The sequence below is a fragment of the Cnephaeus nilssonii genome (assembly GCF_951640355.1).
Source record: "Cnephaeus nilssonii genome assembly, chromosome: 1".
In the NCBI taxonomy this organism is placed as follows: domain Eukaryota; kingdom Metazoa; phylum Chordata; class Mammalia; order Chiroptera; family Vespertilionidae; genus Cnephaeus; species Cnephaeus nilssonii.
The window spans coordinates 65540309-65560021 of NC_137072.1; the positions used below are offsets into that span (position 1 = coordinate 65540309).

Genomic DNA, 19713 nt, shown 5'->3' on the forward strand with positions numbered 1-19713 from the left:
CCATCCCCCAAAGCACTTGGAATATTATATCGGAGCAAATATTCACCACATCACCTATTCTTCCTCCCCCCGCACACACACACACACAGGTTATAAATTATAGAAACTCCAAAGTTAGCATTTAAAGTCCTTTAAAATATTTTATGAGTGGAAAGATGCTAGAGCAAGCGTCCTCAAACTACGGCCCGCGGGCCACATGCGGGTGTTTTTGCCGTTTTGTTTTTTTTACTTCAAAATAAGATATGTGCAGTGTGGATAGGAATTTGTTCATAGTTTTTTTTTTTAACTATAGTCCGGCCCTCCAACGGTATGAGGGACAGTGAACTAGCCCCCTGTTTAAAAAGTTTGAGGACCCCTGTGCTAGAGAAATTGGTGTTGATATTTGATCATTATCAGAATTATATTGAGTTATCTAGCAGTCAGGAACCCCTGTTCTAATCTTATTCTCCATGGATCACTAAATGATTTTTAAAACTGACTTTAGACCTCAAGTTCCCACTTAGGAAATAGGATTCATGAAACTTTGTTACAAACTGCAAAGTGAAGTTGGATGCTTTGGATATTAGCAATCTTAGTGATTTGAGGTTATTAGATTACTAAAAATAGAAAAAGCCCATTAGGGTGGTAAGATAGGAAGACAGGACCTGTGATTTGCTAGAGAAATGATAAGATTCCCAATTGTTTCTGTCTTTACCCAAGGAAATGCCTAATATAAAACACAATGGTTTGACTTTTCATTTCAAATGAAAGAATATTTACAAGAGGTAAAATGTGTATCTCTGTACTACTGTTCAGCTTCTTATAGGGAATTTTAAGAACAAGGTCATTTCTGAGTAAGGAGAAGGGATCATAGGGATTTAATCAATGGCATTAATTCTATCATCTGTTCTTAGTTGACACTTAAATAGCTTTTACTATGTGGTAAACATGACAAAATATGCAGTAGTGTTATTAGCCCCGTTTTACAGATGAGAAAATGGACACAGGTTAACTAACTTGATCATAGTCACCCAGATGGGATGTGGAGAGTTGAACCTTGGCAGTCTGATTCAGGGTTTGTACTTTTAAAGAAAAGGATTCTGGGAATTAGTGGAGCAGCTGGAAAAAACAGGCGATTATAGAAATAGAATAGGTATAAGGATGAGTCAAGGGACAAGGAAATACTTCCAGCCTCCGCTTCCTCCAGTCCTACCACTAGAGAATCGTATATAATAAAAGGCTAATATGAAAATCATCCAAATGACAGAACGACTGGTTGCTATGACGCACACTGACCACCAGGGGGCAGACGCTCAACACAGGAGCTGACCCTTGGTGGTCAGTGCACTCCCACGGGGAGCGGCGTGCAGCCAGAAGCTGGGCTCACAGCTGGCGAGCGCAGCGGTGGTGGCGGGAGCCTCTCCCACCTCTGTAGCAGCACTAAGGATGTCCAACTGTCAGACATCCCCTGAGGGCTCCCGGACTGCAAGAGGGTGCAGGCTAGGCTGAAGGACACCCCCGCCAAGTGCACGAATTTCATTCACCAGGCCTCTAGTACTTTCATAATTGTTGGTTGCAGAACTCTAATTACATGTAACACTTTATTGGTACCTATTGGGGATGGAGAGAAAAAGGGTCAGGTTGGTATTATATTTGTACTTAAAAGAATGATGATGATTGAAAGGAGAATTGCCACGGTGATGATTATAATCTTTTTGAGGTGTTGCCACCATATCTTCCTAAGAATCTTTCTTGTTTCTTGGGAGTCTTTGGCCTGAAATAAAAATAAACACAAATGTAATGTTTTCATGTCTGAATTAATGGGCACACTCAAATACTTAGAGATATCTAAAAGAACAGATTTAATTTGGTTTTGATCAATCCCATAAAGTCTCAATGAAGCTTAACAAAACCGCTTTTATAAAATGATGCACCAAGATTCCAGGTGCCTTCCTTATTGTGTTAAGCCGTACTTAAATTAATTTTATTAATTTTGTGACCATGAACAAGTTACTAACCTTTTGAGCCTCAGTTTCCTCATCTTCACTTCATGATTTTATTTAAATGCCACTATCTCTTACTACCCTATTTAAAATTGGTACTCTCCCCAATCTCCATTCCAGAAGCGCTATTCCCCTTTAGTATGCTATTTTCCTCCAAAGTCCTATTTAACATTTATGTAAAATTTACTTATTGTTTGTAGAGAATGTAAACTATGGATGTGGGAATTTCTGTTTCATTCACTGCTATATTCCTTACTGCCTGATATAGATCAGTGGTTCAGTGAATATTTGTTGGATGAGTGAATTAATAAATCTATTAAATCTGGATAATATCTGCCACATAGTAGCCCAGATTGTGAGTATTAACTGAGATAGTGATTATGGTATATCCAAATCACCATATAAAAATAAATTATGCCATTATTATCATAATTAGTAGAGGCCCAGTGCATGGATTTGTGCACCGGTGGGGTCCCTCGGCCTGGCCTGCGCCCTCTCGTAATCCAGGACCCCTTGGGGGATGTCAGCTGGTTTCGGCCTGATCCCTGTAGGCCAGGCTGAGGGACCCCACCAGTGCACGAATCCGTGCACCAGACCTCTAGTATGCATATAAGATCTTTGGTTAATCTCTTCCCGCCCTCCCTGCTCTCCCCTCTCAGATTCATCAGTCTGTTCCAGGTTTCCATGCCTGTGCGTTGAGCATCTTCTCCCTGGTGGTCAGTGCGCATCATAGCTACAGGCCAGTCGACCAGTTGGCCAGTCACTTAGGCTTCAATATATATATATATATATATATATATATATATATATACACACACACATATATGATATATATATGTGTTTTATGAATAATGAGTTGGAGTTGAAGTACTTTATGATACCATAGTTTCATATCTTAATGTAATTTAACCTAAATAAAATAGCTCATGTCCCAGCTGGTGGTTCAGTTGGTTGGAGTGTCATTCCATACACCAAAAAGGTTGTGGGTTCCATTCATGGTCAGGGCACATACCTAGGCTGTGGATTTGATCCCTGGTCGGGGCATGTACGGGAGGCAACTGATAGATGTTTCTCACATCGATGTTTCTCTCTTCCTCTCTCTAGACTCAAAAACATATCAGGTGAGGATTTTTAAAAAAAGTCTCCTCCTAAGAAAAAGCTCACTTATTAACATACAAAATATTGAAATAATTAAAGCAGCATTGAGAAGAAATAAAACAAATTCATACAAAATCAAAATTATTTTTATTTTTTTGTTCTGCAAAAAGTGTTATTGTTTCCATTTGGTCCACACTTCTTTTTGTTTTTTAAACATAGATAACAGCTTCTCATATGGCTGTGATACAAATAAATTGCTTGGTGTTTATTTGGACTTGTGCTGTCTGCCACATGGATTAGAAGTAAAACTTTAAAGTATTTCAATTGACTTTATTCATAATCAGATCATCTTTACTCTCAGTGTATGTGGTGACTTTTCTAGAGCAAAGTCAAGGTACATGATTACAGTGCATGCAAAAAAATGACATAACTCATGTATGACAAGATCAGGGAGCCTCAGGTTTATATACCAAAGATGCTGTTCATTATTCCCAAGGATCTAGTATATGGACACTAGTGACTAGTTGTACTTTCCAGGACATTATAATTCATTGAGTGCTTTAAATTCAGGTACTATATGACATACGTTATATGTGGTATTGCATAATAATATGCAATATTCATAATAATCTTGCGTGAGTATTCCTATTTTACAGCACTGAAGAGAATGAGGCTCAAAAGTTTGAAGTTACTTGCCTAAGGGTATATACCTCATAAGTGGTGTAGTTAGAATTCAGATCTAGGGTTGCATGACTCTATACTGCCTTGTGTAGAAATGTTTAAGGTATAAGCAGACTTTACCTTTGTCTCTTAGGTTATTTGCTTTCTCTTTTATTAATGTGATATGCATATATAGTTTGAAAATTCAGAATTCTAAAAACAGCATTCTCCTTTCCTGTACCCCCCCTGATCCTATTTTTTAGAGGTAATCAATTTCAGATCTTTTTGTTTTGTTTGTTGCTATATCCCTATTACCTGGAACAGTAGTTTTCAACTGGGGGCGATTTGCTTTCCAGGGGACATATGGCAATGTCTGGAGACATTCTGATTGTCATAACTATAGGGGGTGCTACTGGCATCTAATGGGTAGAAGCCAGAGATGCTGTTAAACATACTACAATGCATATAGGACAGTCCCCCTACCCACCCACCTCCCAACAAATTGATCAGGCCATAATGTGCCAAGGTTGCGAAACCCTGACCTAGAACAGTGTCTGACATAATAGTAGGTGCTCAATTAATACTTACTTAGCTGTTTATTTTTTTCCTGGTGTTTGTTTTCTTCTGTGTTACTAGAAAGCATACATATATATTTCTTGATTTTTCACTTTACAATTATGGAAAAGAGTATATAACTCTTACCATATCTCTAACTCCCTCCTTCCCCAAACACACAACTTTCTTTCATAGCCTCTCTTTTTAACGAAAACATTGTAAATATTTGCTGAGCCATGGAGTGTATTTGAATACATTGACTATAATGTACAAATGTTCTGGTTTCTCTAGAGCTAATAATAGGTATACAGTTAAACAACATCTTTTAAATTGTTAGTTTTGCTTTTCTAAAAAATATATATATATTATTAATAAATCATTATTGTTCAGATTATTACAATTGTTCCTCTTTTTTCCCTCCATAGCTCCCCTCCACCCGGTTCCCACCCCAACCTCTGCCCTTACCCCCTTCTCACTGTCCTCATCCATAGGTGTACGATTTTTGTCCAGTCTCTTCCCGCACCCCCACACCCCTGTCCCCTGAGAATTGTCAGTCTACTCCCTTTCTATGCCCCTGATTCTATTATATTCACCAGTTTATTCTGTTCATCAGATTTTTTATTGACTTGATTTTTAGATTCACTTGTTGATAGATATGTATTTGTTGTTCATAATTTTTATCTTTACCTTTTCTTCTTCCTCTTAAAGAATACCTTTCAGCATTTCATATAATACTGGTTTGGCGGTGATGAACTCCTTTAGCTTTTTCTTATCTGTGAAGCTCTTTATCTGACCGTCAATTCTGAATGATAGCTTTGCTGGGTAGAGTAATCTTGGTTGTAGGTTCTTGCTATTCATCACTTTGAATATTTCTTGCCACTCCTGTCCGGCCTGCATAGTTTCTGTTGAGAAATCAGCTGACAATCATATGGGTGCTCCCTTGTAGGTAACTAACTGTTTTTCTCTTGCTGCTTTTAATATTCTCTCTTTGTCTTTTGCTCTTGGCATTTTAATTATGATGTGTCTTGGTGTGGTCCTCTTTGGATTCCTTTTGTTTGGGGTTCTGTGCGCTTCCTGGACTTGTAAGTCTATTTCTTTCACCAGGTGGGGGAAGTTTTCTGTCATTATTTCTTCAAATAGGTTTTTAATATCTTGCTCTCTCTCTTCTTCTGGCACCCCCATAATTCGGATGTTGGTACACTTGAAGTTGTCCCAGAGGCTCCTTACACATCTTCATATTTTTGGATTCTTTTTTTCTTTTTGCTTTTCCAGTTGGGTGTTTTTTGCTTCTTTGTATTTCAAATCTTTGACTTGATTCTTGCGATCCTCTAGTCTGCTGTTGGATTTCTGTATATTATTATTTTTTAATATATTTTATTAATTTTTACAGAGAGGAAGGGAGAGGGATAGAGAGTTAAAAAACATCGATGAGAGAGAAACATCGATCAGCTGCCTCCTGTACAACCCCCACTGGGGATGTTCCCGCAACCAAGGTACATGCCCTTAACCGGAATCGAACCTGGGACCCTTCAGTCTGCAGGCCGACACTTTATCCACTGAGCCAAACCAGTTAGGGCTGTATATTATTTTTTATTTCAGTCAGTGTATGCTTAATTTCTAGTTGGTCCTTTTTCATATCCTCGAGGGTCTCACTAAATTTATCGGCCTTTTCTAGGAAATTCTTGAAAAACCTTATAACCGTGGTTTTGAACTCTATATCTAGTGTTTGCTTTCCTCCATTTCTTTCATTTGTGACCTTTTTCTTTGTCTCTGCATTTTGGCTGCTTCCCTGAGTTGATATATTGGCTTTGTGTGGTAGGTGTCCTATAGGGCCCAGTGGCTCAGCCTCCCCAGTTACCTGAGGTGGACACTCTTGGTGCACCCCTTTACGGGCTGTGTGCACGGTCTTGTTGTAGTTAAGTCTTGATTGTTGTTGGTATCACTGGGGGGAATTGACCTCCAGGCCAGTTGGCTGTGAGGATCAGCTGTGTCTACGATGGGAGAACTTCTGTGCTGGAGACACCCTTATGAGAGAAGACTCGCTTCAGTGGGGCTTTGGTGCTTACCGAGTCTGCCCCCTGAGTGTGCCCCTTATGGATCTGAGGAGTTGTAATCTGGATGGTCCGACTCTGACCCTTGGGTACACTGGCTCTTGGATCTCCAAGGAGGTGCTAATTTAGCCTCTGCCTGAGGCCACCTAGCAGGAGCTACGGAGAGATCTGCAGATTCCTCTTCTTTGTTTGGGTTTTGGAGGTGCCCAGATGAGGCCCAGCTGTGAAGCAGTGCAAGCTGCTGTGGGGCCTTGGGCCTTCTTTTGGATGTTCTGGGTCTCACTGACTCAGCTGCAGTTTGTTAGGTAAGTTTGAAATTCAAAAGACTAGGCCATTCCTATGCAAAAGCCTCTGCGCTCAGCTTGGATGGGGCTGAGTCTCAGGGCAGAGCAATCAGCAATGACTTTGTGGGGCGGGATCTCAGGGTGGAGCAAACAGCGATGGCTTCCTGTCAGTCCTGCCCTAAGAGGCCCCTGGTTCTCAGTGTCCCGTGGTAATCGCTGCAAGCACCTCTGAGAGAAAGCCGCCCTAGAGTTTCACCCACTGCCAGACAGTCCAGTTTCTCTTCGTATGAGTCTGAGTCTCCAGAGTCTCGCCCAGAACTGGAGTTCAGAGCAGTCGGGAGCTTGTGTCTCCCTCCCGATTGAGAAAGCCAGCCGCATACTCAGTTGCCAGCCCTCTCCACACGTGTGCCTCTGTACCTCTGCCTAACACAGCTCCTGTCTCAGTGTGCTTTTCTCTTTCCTTCTAGTTGTAGAATTTCCACTCGGCCAGCCTTCCTGTGGTTCTAGATGATGTCCGTTTTGTCTTTTAGTTGTAGTTATGAAATCGTTGTGCGAGGCAGCAGTTGAGGTGTTTACCTATGCCTCCATCTTGGTTTCTCCTAAAATATATTTTTATTGATTTCAGAGAGGGAGAGGGAGAGAAAGACAGAAACATCAATGATGAGAGAGAATCATTGATTAGCTGTCTCCTGAACGTCCTATACTGGGGATAGAGCCTACAACCTGGGCATGTGCCCTGACCAGGAATTGAACTATGACCTCCTGGTTCATAGGTCGACACTCAACCACTGAGCCATGCTGGCCGGACTCAATTGTTAATTTTTAATCTATCAACCAGTAATTCATTCCCAAACTCTCCAAAGGAGCTGAAAAACATTCTTCCTTTGATTGTTGCTGGGTTTGGATCTACCTGTTTTCTCTTGAAGAAGTTCATCACAGAGCCTTTTGACCTGATCCAATCTGGCTTGGTTGGACTCCAGGTTTACCATATAGCTTTAATCTTGGGCCTTTCTTCAATATCCTGAGAATGTCCATCTCTAGTGTTGGGCCTTCTGTTTTTTTTTTTTTTTTTAATATATTTTATTGATTTTTTTACAGAGAGGAAGAGAGAGGGATAGAGAGTTAGAAACATCGATGAGAGAGAAACATCGATCAGCTGCCTCTTGCACACCCCCTACTGGGGATGTGCCCGCAACCAAGGTACATGCCCTTGACCGGAATCGAACCTGGGACCCTTCAGTCCGCAGGCCAACGCTCTATCCACTGAGCCAAACCGGTTTTGGCAGGGCCTTCTGTTTTTTATCAATCTCATCTTTCCCATTCTACTGGTGAAAAATATTTGCTAAAAACTTCTTTAGAAAGGGTAAGTGTGAGATATATTTCTAAGAACCTACATGCCTAGAAATGTCATTATTCTCTCCTTCCACTGAGTTGGTAATTTGATTGGGTATAGAAATCTACTGTGGAAATCATTTTCCCTCAGAATTTTGAAAGCATTCCTCTATTTTTTGAACACCCATATATTGCTATTGTGAAATCTAGTGCTATTCTAATTGGCAAGTCTTTGTCTTTTCTCACTCTGAAAAACATTCTTTAGATTCTTCTCTTCCTTTCAAATGTTCTTTAATTTCAAGATTACATGCCACACTGTGGTCCTTGTTTTATTCATTGAATCTGGAAACTCAATTAGTTCTAGGAATTTTTCTTGTATTTCTTTGAGTTTCTCCTCTCTGATTCATTTTCTTTTTCTGACATTCCTTTATTCATATGTGGATGTCTTAGACTGATTCTTTTATCTTCATCTTTTCTTTCTCTTCTTTCTCTACTTTATTTTTAATATTTTTTCTTTTTTAAATTTATTTATTAATTAAGGTATTACATGTGTCCTTATTCCCCCATTACCCCCACCACCCCCTAAACTCCCCATTCATGCCCTTACCCCCCTCTTGTCTGTGTCTATTGGTTACGCTTATATGGATGCATACAAGTCCTTTGGTTGATCTCTCCCCCTTACCCCCACCCTCCGCTACCTTCCCTGAGGTTTGACATTATGATCGATGTTTCTCTGTCTCTGGATCTGTTGTTCATCAGTTTATGTTGTTCATTATTTTCCATAAATGAGTGAGATCATGTGATATTTATATTTTTCTGTCTGGCTTATTTCACTTAGCATAATGCTCTCCAGCTCCACCCATGCTGTTGAAAATGGTAAGAACTCCTTCTTTTTTTCAACTTTATATTACAATAATACCACTGAATTTAAAATTTTTACTATTGTTTTAATTTCCAAAAGACCTTGACACTTTCTTACCTAATAGAACTACTATTTGAGGAAAAGTCTTTGGGACAGTTAAGTCTATCAATATATTCTGAATTTTTGAGAGAAGCAACACTATAAAAGAACTCAGGCTTTATGGTTTTCATTAAATTAAACATTTATCAATTATAAAAGGGCACTTACTTTTGCTTTTGCATGATCTGTTTTGTCTGAGTTCCTTTTTTCCTATTTAAATGTATTTTTTAAATTATAGAGACTTCCTCAAATATCTCATTATCTGTGTTGCTGATTTTCTAAAATGACTGGAAACCCAGTATAAGTGAGTTAGGGCTGTTATTTGGTGGGCTTCCCGGTAGGATAGCCCATGTGGCATTGACCTGACCATTTCATTGGGGGAATGACTCAATATCTGTAGGTTAATAATCTGTATTTTTCCCCCCTTGGTCTAGTCAGCTTTCTTAGAGAGAGTCCCTCTAATTTCCTGCCTTGATGAAGCTGACTGGGAGCGAGGTTGGGGAGTGGTCACCATTTTCAGGATGCAGATTACCCCTTAGTCTTGATATTAATGATGAGCACTCTGGCCTCAACTGCACCTGGTGTCTAAGTTTAGAACATCTCTGGTCTATTGTCTTTACATAATAAAATTTATTATCCTTTGTCAGTGATAAGCAGAGGAAGCAATATGGCAATAAAAAGTAGGGAAGTGGCTCTACAGGTAACATGTTTCTTTTAAAGACTTTTTACCCAGTCTCTTCTTTCTAGACCTTATACTACAGGTCTCCAATTTCTGATCCTTTCCAAGGTTCTTTGGCCCAGATCAGTTTGCATCTTAATGTCTTCTCCTGCTTACTAGTTTATGTTTTCAAGCTTTTTACTGCTCTACTGTTTTACTGGGACTAATAATTACTAGTAATCCATTTCCTAGCTTCTAAAATTGTTGACATTTCTTACCTGTTGTCTTTTCTCTTGTTTATTCTTTCTTTTTTTAATATCCTAGTGGTTTACACATTAAAGCCTCTCTATTGTTTTACCCATTCTTTTATTGGATTTTTGAGAGGATATCAAGATAAATGTGTAAGTTTAATCTACCAGGTTAAAATCTCTGACCCATCTTTATCTGTAGGCAGACTGACAGAAAGCTTATTGGCCTACTTTGTGTTTAAAAACCAAATCTGCTTTTGTGTATTTTGTTGTTTGTTTGCTTGTTTTTACACTGTATAACCCCCTTCAGTGCTCACGGCCTACAGGCAAGGAGGCTGGGCAATTTGAGACTGCAACTTACTATGGCATGAGTATACTAGGAGAGGCCCACAGAGAAGAGCCCACCACCAAATCTGCTTTTTAAGATAATTCAGTAGAGCCCTGGCCGGTGGTGCTCAGTGGACAGAGCATAGGCCTATGCACTGAAGGGTCACAGTTTCGATTCCCAGTCAAGGGCATGTACCTGGGTTGTAGGTTGGATCCATGGCCCTAGTCGGGGAACTCTCATGTTGATGTTTCTCTCTCTCTCTCTTTTTCTCTCTCTCTCTCCCTCTCTTTCCCCACTCCCTTCCACACTCTAAAAATAAATGGAAAAATAGCCTTGCGTGAGGATTAACAACAACCACAAAAAATAATATTCAGTAGAGTCTTTTACAAAAAGACCAAGAGAGCCCAACCAGTGTGGCTCAGTGGTTGAGTGTCGACCTATGAACCAGAAGGTCACAGTTCAATTCCTGGTCAGGGCACATGCCTGGGTTGCGGGCTCGATCCCCAGTGTGGGGCGTGCAGAAGGCAGCTGGTCAATGGTTCTCAGCATTGATGTTTCTATCTCTCTCTCCCTTCCTCTCTGAAATCAATAACAATATATTTTTAAAAAATATTTAAAAAGACCCAGAGAAAAGGGAGAAAACTCTAAAATACTTCAGTAAAATTTTATCTTTTATTGAGCTGCTTCTACTCAACTGGCTTCAAAGAGGAAGTCATTTTTTTCTCTATGTAATCATGAAAATACAATGTATACATAAAAGTGGGATTTGTTAGGAAGGTAAGGCAGTATAATATTCTGAGATTTAGGTGTTGTCTCTTTTCCTATAATAAAGGCACATATATAATTTAATAAGAAAGTAATAGCCCTAGCTGGTTTGGCTTAGTGGCTAGAGTGCCAGCCTAAGGCCTGAAGCGTCCTGGGTTCGATTCTGGTCAAAGGCACATGCCTGGGTTGCAGACTCCATCCCCAGTAGGGGGCATGCAGGAAGCAGCTGATCAATGATTCTGATCATTGATGTTTCTATCTCTCCCTCTCCCTTCTCTGAAATCAACAAAAATATTTTTTAAAAGTAATAGGCCTGATAATATGATGGATTATGTAATCCAATAATCCTGCCTCTATTTTTACTCAGAAATGCTAGATAAAAGAAGAGAAGCAAATCTTTAATGCATAACTGAACTTGGAAGAAAGTAAGAGTAAGGCCATGTGCAGGAACCTAGGAGAGCAGTGAGAAATTGCACTAATGGTGCAGCTCCTCTGCATTTGGGAGGGTGATGATGTTGGCCTCTGTCACCCAGAGCATAGGATTTTAGTGTACACAGGGACAGCAGGCTAAGCCTGGGGCTTACATGAGGAAAGTGATGAACTCTATGGCTCAAAACTTTGGAGTTTAGAGTCTCTCACCAAACCTCCAATCTGTCAACAACTTCAAATTCGCCCCACCTTCAATATATATCCACAATCCAACTATTTCTCACCACCTATATTGCAGTCAATATTCATTTAGTGTTACTGACACCTTTACCACTTTCTCGGATCTTTATTTTTTAGAGGGAGGGAAAGAAAGAGACATTGATGTGGGAGAGAACATCAATTGGTTGCCTTCCGTACATGCTCCAACCGGGTATCAAGCCTGAAACCTAGGTATGTGACCATATGGTGTATGGGACAACACTCCAATCAACTGAGCCACACCAGCCAGGCTATTTTATTTTTTTAGTTATTGATTTTAGAGAGAGAGGAAGGGAGAAAGAGAAAAACATTGATTTGTTGTTCTACTTATTTATGCATTCATTGGTTGATTCTTATATGTGTCCTGACTAGGGATCAAACCCACAACCCTGGTGTATTGAGACGATGCTTTAATCAACTGAGCTACCCAGCCTGGATCTTTATTTCTTGCTGAGACAGAATTTTTATCTGAGATCATTTTTCATCTACCTGACATACTGTTTTTAGAATTCCTTTAGTGCAGATATAATAAAGACAGCCAGCTATCTAATGAAGACTTGAGTTCCCTTCCATAATGTAGAGGAGTTTATTGCTAGAGAGAGACTCTCTAATTACAGACTACATTTCTCAGTTCCCTCACCCCATTCCATGCTGTGCCTCTCTAACTTTTGCACCTACACAAAGCTATAAGATTAATTCTTACCAATAGACTGTGAGTGGAAGTGATGGGTATCACTTACGGGCTTAAAGGGGCTATAAGCAAATGTGCTTCCTTCATTCCCTGTTTAACCAACTGCCACTTGAAATTTAAATACTGAGGCCCAAGACAATGGCAGTCACAAAATGGAAAAGGCTTGGGTTACTGGATTACCATGTGGAAGTCTGCCCAATGAAAACCTAGCTCACACTGTTACACAACCAAGAAATAACACTATTGAGTTAAAACAATGAAAACCTGAGGATTGTTATTACAGTGAGTGTTTCTCTAATATTGAAACTGGGAGTAGGCTATGTTATTACGAAACTCTAAAATGTGGCTTAACCATCACATGGTAGACAATGAAGAAACATATTAGAGGCTGGAAAGACAAAGACCTATGTTATGGAGGGTAAAATATTTGCTAAAACTATCACCTGTGATAACTTGGAAGGCAGACAAAGTACTTATTGAGTCTGCCACTTTAGAAGAAAAGGTTGGAAAACAGAAGGGAAGTAGTGTGAGTTCTTGTTACTGGCTGCATTTAACAAGGCAACAATTGGTTGGTTTGCAAGAAGAAAAAAGGGATAGAGAGGATGCAGAAATTTGGAACACTGAAAGACTGAATAAGTTAATGGTTTTTTTGCCCAAGCAATAGGAAAGAAGATTAGGAAGACCTTTTAATGACAAGTGCCTGTTAAGATTCTGCCCTTCCTCAATAACAAAAAAACCTCAAACCTGTTAAAAAATGGGACAAGGACTTGAATAGACTTTCTGCAAAGAAGATATATAAATGGCCAATAAGCACATGAAAAAATGCTCAACATCATTAGTCATTAAGGAAGTGCAAATTCAAAATGAGACATCACTTCTTACCAAGTAGGATGGCTATAACTTAAAAAAATGGAAAAAAAGTGTTGGAGATGATAGGGAGAAATTAAAACCCTCCTACATTACTGATGGGATACTTGTCTTTCTCTGACTGGCTTACTTCACTGAGCATAATACTCTCCAGGTCCCTCTCTGCTGTCTCAAAGGGTAAAAGATCCTTCTTTTTTACAGCTGCATAGTATTCATGGTGTAAATGTCTTTTTTATCCACTCATCTACTGATGGGCACTTGGGCTGTTTCTAGATCTTAGCTATTGTAAATTGTAAACATAAGGGTGCATATATTCTTTCTGACTGGTGTTTCGGGATTCTTAGTATATATTCCTAGAAGTGGGATCACTGGGTTAAATGGTAGTTCCATTTTTAATTTTTTGAGGAAACTCCATATTGTTTTCCATGGCAGCTACAGCAGTCTGCAATCCAGGTACATGCAAAAATGAAAAATAAAAATAAAAAATGAAACTAGACCACCAACTTACACCATACTCAAGAATAAACTCAAAATGGATAAAAGACTTAAATGTAAGTTGTGAAACCATAAAAATCCTAGAAGAAACTATAGGCACCAAAATCTCAGACATCTCTTGATATGTTTGCTGATACATCTAAGGCAAGGGAAACAAAGGAGGAAATAAACAAATGGGACAACATCAAAATAAAAAGCTTCTGCACAGCAAAAGAAATCATCAACAAAATGCAAAGGACCCACTATATGGGAGAACATATTTGCCAATGATATATCTGATAAGGGGTTAATTTTCAAAATATATAAAGAACTCATACAACTTATCAAAAGGAAGACAAACAATCCGATTAAAAAAAATGGACCTAAATAGACTTCTCCAAAGAGGACATACACATGGCCAAGAGACATATGAAAAAATACTCTGGGTCACTAATCATCAGAGAGATGCAAATTAAAATGGCAATTAGGTATCACCTCACACCTGTCGAAATGGGTACCATCAACAAATGAGTTGCTGGCGGGGATGTGGAGAAAAGAGAACCCTAGTACACTGCTGGAGGGAAGGTAATGCCTTTAAGTCGAAAGGGAGGCATGAGGGCAAGGAAGCAAAGAAATATGTCTAGAAAATAATTTTACATGTAGCTATAAGCACTTGGAAATTATTAAAAGCAAAGAGATTAGAAATCAACTAAGTTTTAAAGGAACTATAAATAAACCAAAGTCTGGTCATTGAAAAGACAAAAAAAAATCTTGATTAAAAAATAAAGAGAGGCTAGGAATGAGAAAATAAAACAATAGGCACAGGACAGACTAAAAGTATTATATGAGCCCTATCTTGCTCAGTGATTAGAGCATTGGCCCCAGACCAAAGGGTTGGGGTTCAATTCCCGGTCAACTGCACATGATATGTAGTCTATAGTTTTTAGACATTGATGAACTCGTTTTTTTGAGGCAATAATGATAAAACTATAACGTATTAATGCAACAACATATACAAACATTTAATGTACAATTAGTCATTAATAAGTTAAAGAAGAAAAAAATCATGACCTCAATTAATGTAGAAAAAAAGCATTTGATACAATTCAACCCTGTTCATGATAAAGTTTCTTAGCAAATGAGGAACAGAAAGGGACTTTTATAACATGTTAAAAGGTATATATCAAAATCTGAATATAAATTTAATATTTAACTGGGAAGCATTAGAAATAATTCATTTTCAATCAGGAACAAAACATATTTCAGATATCAATATTTCTATTCAATATTTTACGGGAGGTCCTACCTAATGTAGTGAGGCAAGTAAAACAAAATTATACTATACTAGTAGCCCTGCACATGAATCTGTGTGCCAGTAGCTCGCTGCTGCTCTCCAGTAGCTCTCTGCTCGCTGCCCGCCCTCCTGTAGCTCCCCCTGCACCCCCTTCTCCTACCCCCCCATAGCTTGCTGCCCTGCCCCTTCCTGTAGCTCTCCACCACCCGCTTGTAGCCTGTAGCTCGCTGTGCCCTCCTGTAGCTCTCCGCCTGCTGCCCTACCCTCCTGTAGCTCCCTCCGCCCCCCTGGCCCCCTTCTCATAGCTTGCTGCCCTGCCGCCTCCTGTAGCTCTCCGCCACCTGCTTGTAGCTCACTGCCCCACCGTCCTGATCTGTGATCCGGTTGTTATGCAGTCGGTCATTATGCTTCATGGCATAATGACCATTTGCATATTACATCTTTATTATATAGGATAATAAAAGGCTAACATGCAAATTGTCCCCTCAACCAGGAGTTTGACCAGGAGTTCAACCATGGGGTGGGGATGGCCCACAAACCACCCGCAGTCCCCTCCTGATTCCCCCCCCCCCCAATCAGGGGTGGGGCCGGCTGGCCAACCTCTTGCATACCCTTCCCACAGCAGGCCCAGCCCAATCAGGGCGGGCTGGCCGGACCCTACCTATACACGAATTCGTGCACTGAGCCTCTAGTAGATGTATAAGAAAGGATTTTTAAAAATCCAGTCATTTATATAATGATAGAATTTCTATGTGAAAAATGCAAAGAAACCCATAGACAAACAATATTATCAGAGTTCAGTAAGGTTTGGGATACAAAATCAGTATGCAAAATTTTATTGTATTCCTATTAATCAATAAGGTTTTTGGAAAATACTAGTCTAAAAAATATCTATCTATCTATCTATCTATCTATCTATCTATCTATCTATCTATAAAAGCCTAAGCGACCAAACAACCAGATGACCGGCCGGTAGCTATGATGCGCACTGACCACCAGGGGGCAGATGCTCAATGCAGGAGCTTCCCCGTGGTGGTCAGTGTGCTCCCACAGCAGGAGCGCCGTTCAGCTGACAGACAGGCACCAGACATCGGGCTTACAGCTGGCGAGCGCAGTTGTGGCGGCTCGAGCCTCTCCTATGGACACGCCCCCTGCGCGCCTGAGCAGCGGCAGTGGCAGGCGCAGTGGGCTGGTAATCAGCGGGAGCAGTGTGGCACCCAGCCCGGGCTTGGGCTCCTCTTCAGCCACCTGCTGTTTTGTCCACTACTTCGTGCTGTTTGGGATTGACACGGACAGCGGGCTGGAGCCTGACGAGCTGGTGGGTAAGGCCGGGCTGCGGTGGCACGGAGGTCCACTGATCCCTGCAGGCCAGGCCAAAGGACCCCACTGGTGCACAAATCCATGCACCAGATCTCTAGTCATTTATAATAGCAACAAAAATGGTAAGATATCAAAGAATAAATCTCACCAAAGATGTACAAAACCTTTATGGGAAAAATTATAAAACTCTATTAAAAGATTTTGAAAGACCCTAGCTGGCATGGCTCAGTGGTTGAGTGTCACCTATGATCCAGGAGGTCATGGTTTAATTCCCGGTCAGGGCACATGCCCGGGTTGTGGGCTCAATCCCCAATGTGGGGCATGCAGGAGGCAGCCAATCAATGATTCTCTCTCATCATTGATGTTTCTACCTCTCTTTCCCTCTCCCTTCATCTCTGAAATCAATAAAAATATATTAAAAATATTTTGAAAGAGACCCAGAAAAATGAGGAGATAGCATGTTCAGAGATGGGAAAAAAATATTTTAAAGATGTTTGATTTTCATTAATCACATTAATGTAATTATAACTGAGACCTCAACATTTTGTGGGTGTATGTGTATAACTTGAGATATACATTCTAAAATTCATTGGAAGAGAAAGAAGCAAGCATTGCCAACACATTTCAAAAGTAAAAAGTAGACAAACTTGCACTATAAGATATTAAGACTTCTTATAAGATATTAAGACATAAAACCACAGTAACTAAATGGTGAAGTACTGGCCCAAGGATATAGAAATATACCAGCATAATAGAATGTGTAAAAATCAAAAGAATTAAAACTATTTTTTAGCAGAGAATTTTGAACACATGCAAAAGGTGACAGAATGGAGTGGGGTTGGGGGTGTGGAGGGATTGAGCCAAAAAAAAAAAAAAGAACTCATGGACATGGACAACAGGATGGTGATTGGGGGGTAAAGGGGGATGGGTGGAGATAGTAGAGTGCATAGAGGAAATAAAAGGTGATGGAAAAATTTAAATTAAATTAAAGGTTAAAAAATAAAGGTGACAGAATAGTATAATATTCAACATCCAGTTTTAACAATTATCAATTTTGTTTAATTTATACCCCATACTCCCCCAATCCTGAACTATTCTGAAGCAAATCTCAGATGTTATATAATTTTATTCATAAATATTTTAGTGTGTATCATGTAAATTTTCATTTTTATAGTTTGAATCAAAATCCAAATAAGGAGTGCATATTGCAATTGTTATACCCTCTAAATCCATTTTTTGGTAAGTTCTCCCTCTCTTTTTTTCCCCTTTCAGTTTATTTGTTGACTAACCTGTGTGTTTCTTAATATAAGAATTACTTCTGTTTTGAAAATAATCACTTTCTCTCTGTTTTTTAAATTTTGGATTGCTATAGAGTTATTTACAATAGCCAAGATTTGCTAGCAGCCCAAGTGCCCATCAGTAGATGAGTGGATAAAACAAGTTGTGGTACATTTACACAATGGAATACTACTTAGCTGTAAAAAAGAAGAAAATTTTACTCTTGGCAACAGCATGAATGGGTCTAGAGAGTATTATGCTAAGTGAAATAAGCCAGTCAGAGAAAGATAATTTCCATATGATTTTCACTTATATGTGGAATCTAATAAACAAAATAAACAAACAAAATAGAAACAGACTCAGATACAGAAAACAGACTAACAGCTGTCAGAGGGAAGAGAGTTGGGGGTTTGGTAAAAAGTTGAAGAAATTAAGCAAAGGAGGAACCAAGATGATGGCATAGGTAAACACCTGTACTTGCTGCCTCTCACAACCACATCAAAATTACAACTAAAAGACAGAACAACTATCATCCAGAACTGCAGGAAAGCTCGCTGAGTGGAAGTTCTACAACTAGAGAGGTAAAGAAGAAAGCGCACTGAGACTGGTAGGAGGTGTGGAGGCGCAGAACAGGCTGGCACCCGGGTGCACTGCTTTTTTAATTGGGAGGGAGATACAAGCTCCTTCTTGCTCTGAACTCCAGTTCTGGGCGAGACTCTGGGGGATCCAGACACATATGGGGAGAAAATGGACTGTCTGGTATTGGGACAGGAATGGGAGTGAGGCTTTCTTTTAGACGGAGGTGCTCGCAGTGGTCATTTTTCCTGCGCTGGGTCCTCTCTGGTGCAGGGCTGACTGGCAGCCATTGCTGTTTGCTCTGCCCAGGAGATTCCCTGAGACCCTGCCCCATCCAATTTACAACCCCACCCAAGCTGCCCATAGCGGCTTGGCTTTAGCATATGAATGGCCTGTCCTTTCTCAGCCTAAAACCTGTCAAACAGGCAGCACAGCAGCGTGCCTTGCTACACAGCTGGGCCTCATCTGGGCACTTCCAAACCCAATACAAAGAGGAGGAATCTACAGATCTCTCTGTAGCTCCTGCTGGGTGGCCCCAGCCAATGGTTGACTTTGCACCTCCCTGGAGATCCAAGAGCCAGTGATGAATAACAAGTGGTCAGTGTCAGACCATACCAGATTACAACTTTTCACATCCATAAGTGACACACTCAAGGGGCAGACTCAGTAAGCACCAAAGCCTCACTGAAGCAAGTCCTGCCCCATAAGGGTGTCTCCTGCACAGCAGCTCTTCCATTGTAGACACAGCTGGTCCTCACAGCCAATTGGCCTGGAGGTCAATTCCTCCCAATGATACCAACAGCAATCAAGGCTTAACTACAACAAGACTGTGCACACAGCCCACAAAGGGGTGCACCAATAGTGTCCACCTCAGGTGATTGGGGAGGCTGAGCCACTGGGCCCTATAGGACACCTACCACACAAGACCACTCTATCAACTCAAGGAGACTTAGCAGCTACCCAATACATAGAAACAAACACAGGGAAGCAGCCAAAATGTGGAGACAACGAAAAATGTCACAAATGAAAGAAATGGATGAAAGCAAAATACTGGCTATAGAGTTCAAAACCACAGTTATAAGGTTACTCAAGAATTTTCTAGAAACCTCCAAGGAACTTAGACCTTCAAGGATTTTAGTGAGAATGCCAAAAAAAAAAAAAAAAAAAAAAAAAAAAAAAAAGGAAAAGGATCAGTCAGAAATTAAGCATACACTGTCTGAAATAAAGAATAATATACAGAGATTCAGCAGTAGACTAGAGGATCCCAAGAATCAAGTCAAAGATTTGAAATATGAGGAGGCAAAAATCACCCAACTGAAAGAGAAAAAAAAAATAATCCAAAAATATGAAGATAGTGTAAGGAGCCTCTGGGACAACTTCAAGCATACCAACATCCGAATTATGGGAGTGCCAGAAGAAGAGAGAGAGCAAGATATTGAAAACCTATTTGAATAAATAATGACAGAAAACTTTCCCTACCTGGTGAAAGAAATACACTTATAAGTCCAGGAAGTACAGAGAACACTAAACAAGAGGAATCCAAAGAGGACCACACCAAGACACATTATAATTAAAATGCCAAGGGCAAAAGACAAAGAGAGAAT

At 40.1% G+C, this 19713-nt stretch overlaps 1 protein-coding gene across 1 annotated transcript in view; it reads right to left on the bottom strand.

The window, feature by feature from the left end:
* Positions 1 to 1340: 1340 nt before the first annotated feature.
* The window catches only part of LOC307103791 (uncharacterized protein), a 41507-nt gene continuing 23134 nt past the window's right edge, over positions 1341 to 19713 (bottom strand). Inside the window, exon 6 of the mRNA XM_079778316.1 lies at positions 1341 to 1753. Coding sequence (XP_079634442.1) covers positions 1616 to 1753 — 138 coding nt within the window. The 3' untranslated portion in view covers positions 1341 to 1615. The remainder of the gene's footprint in view (positions 1754 to 19713) is intronic.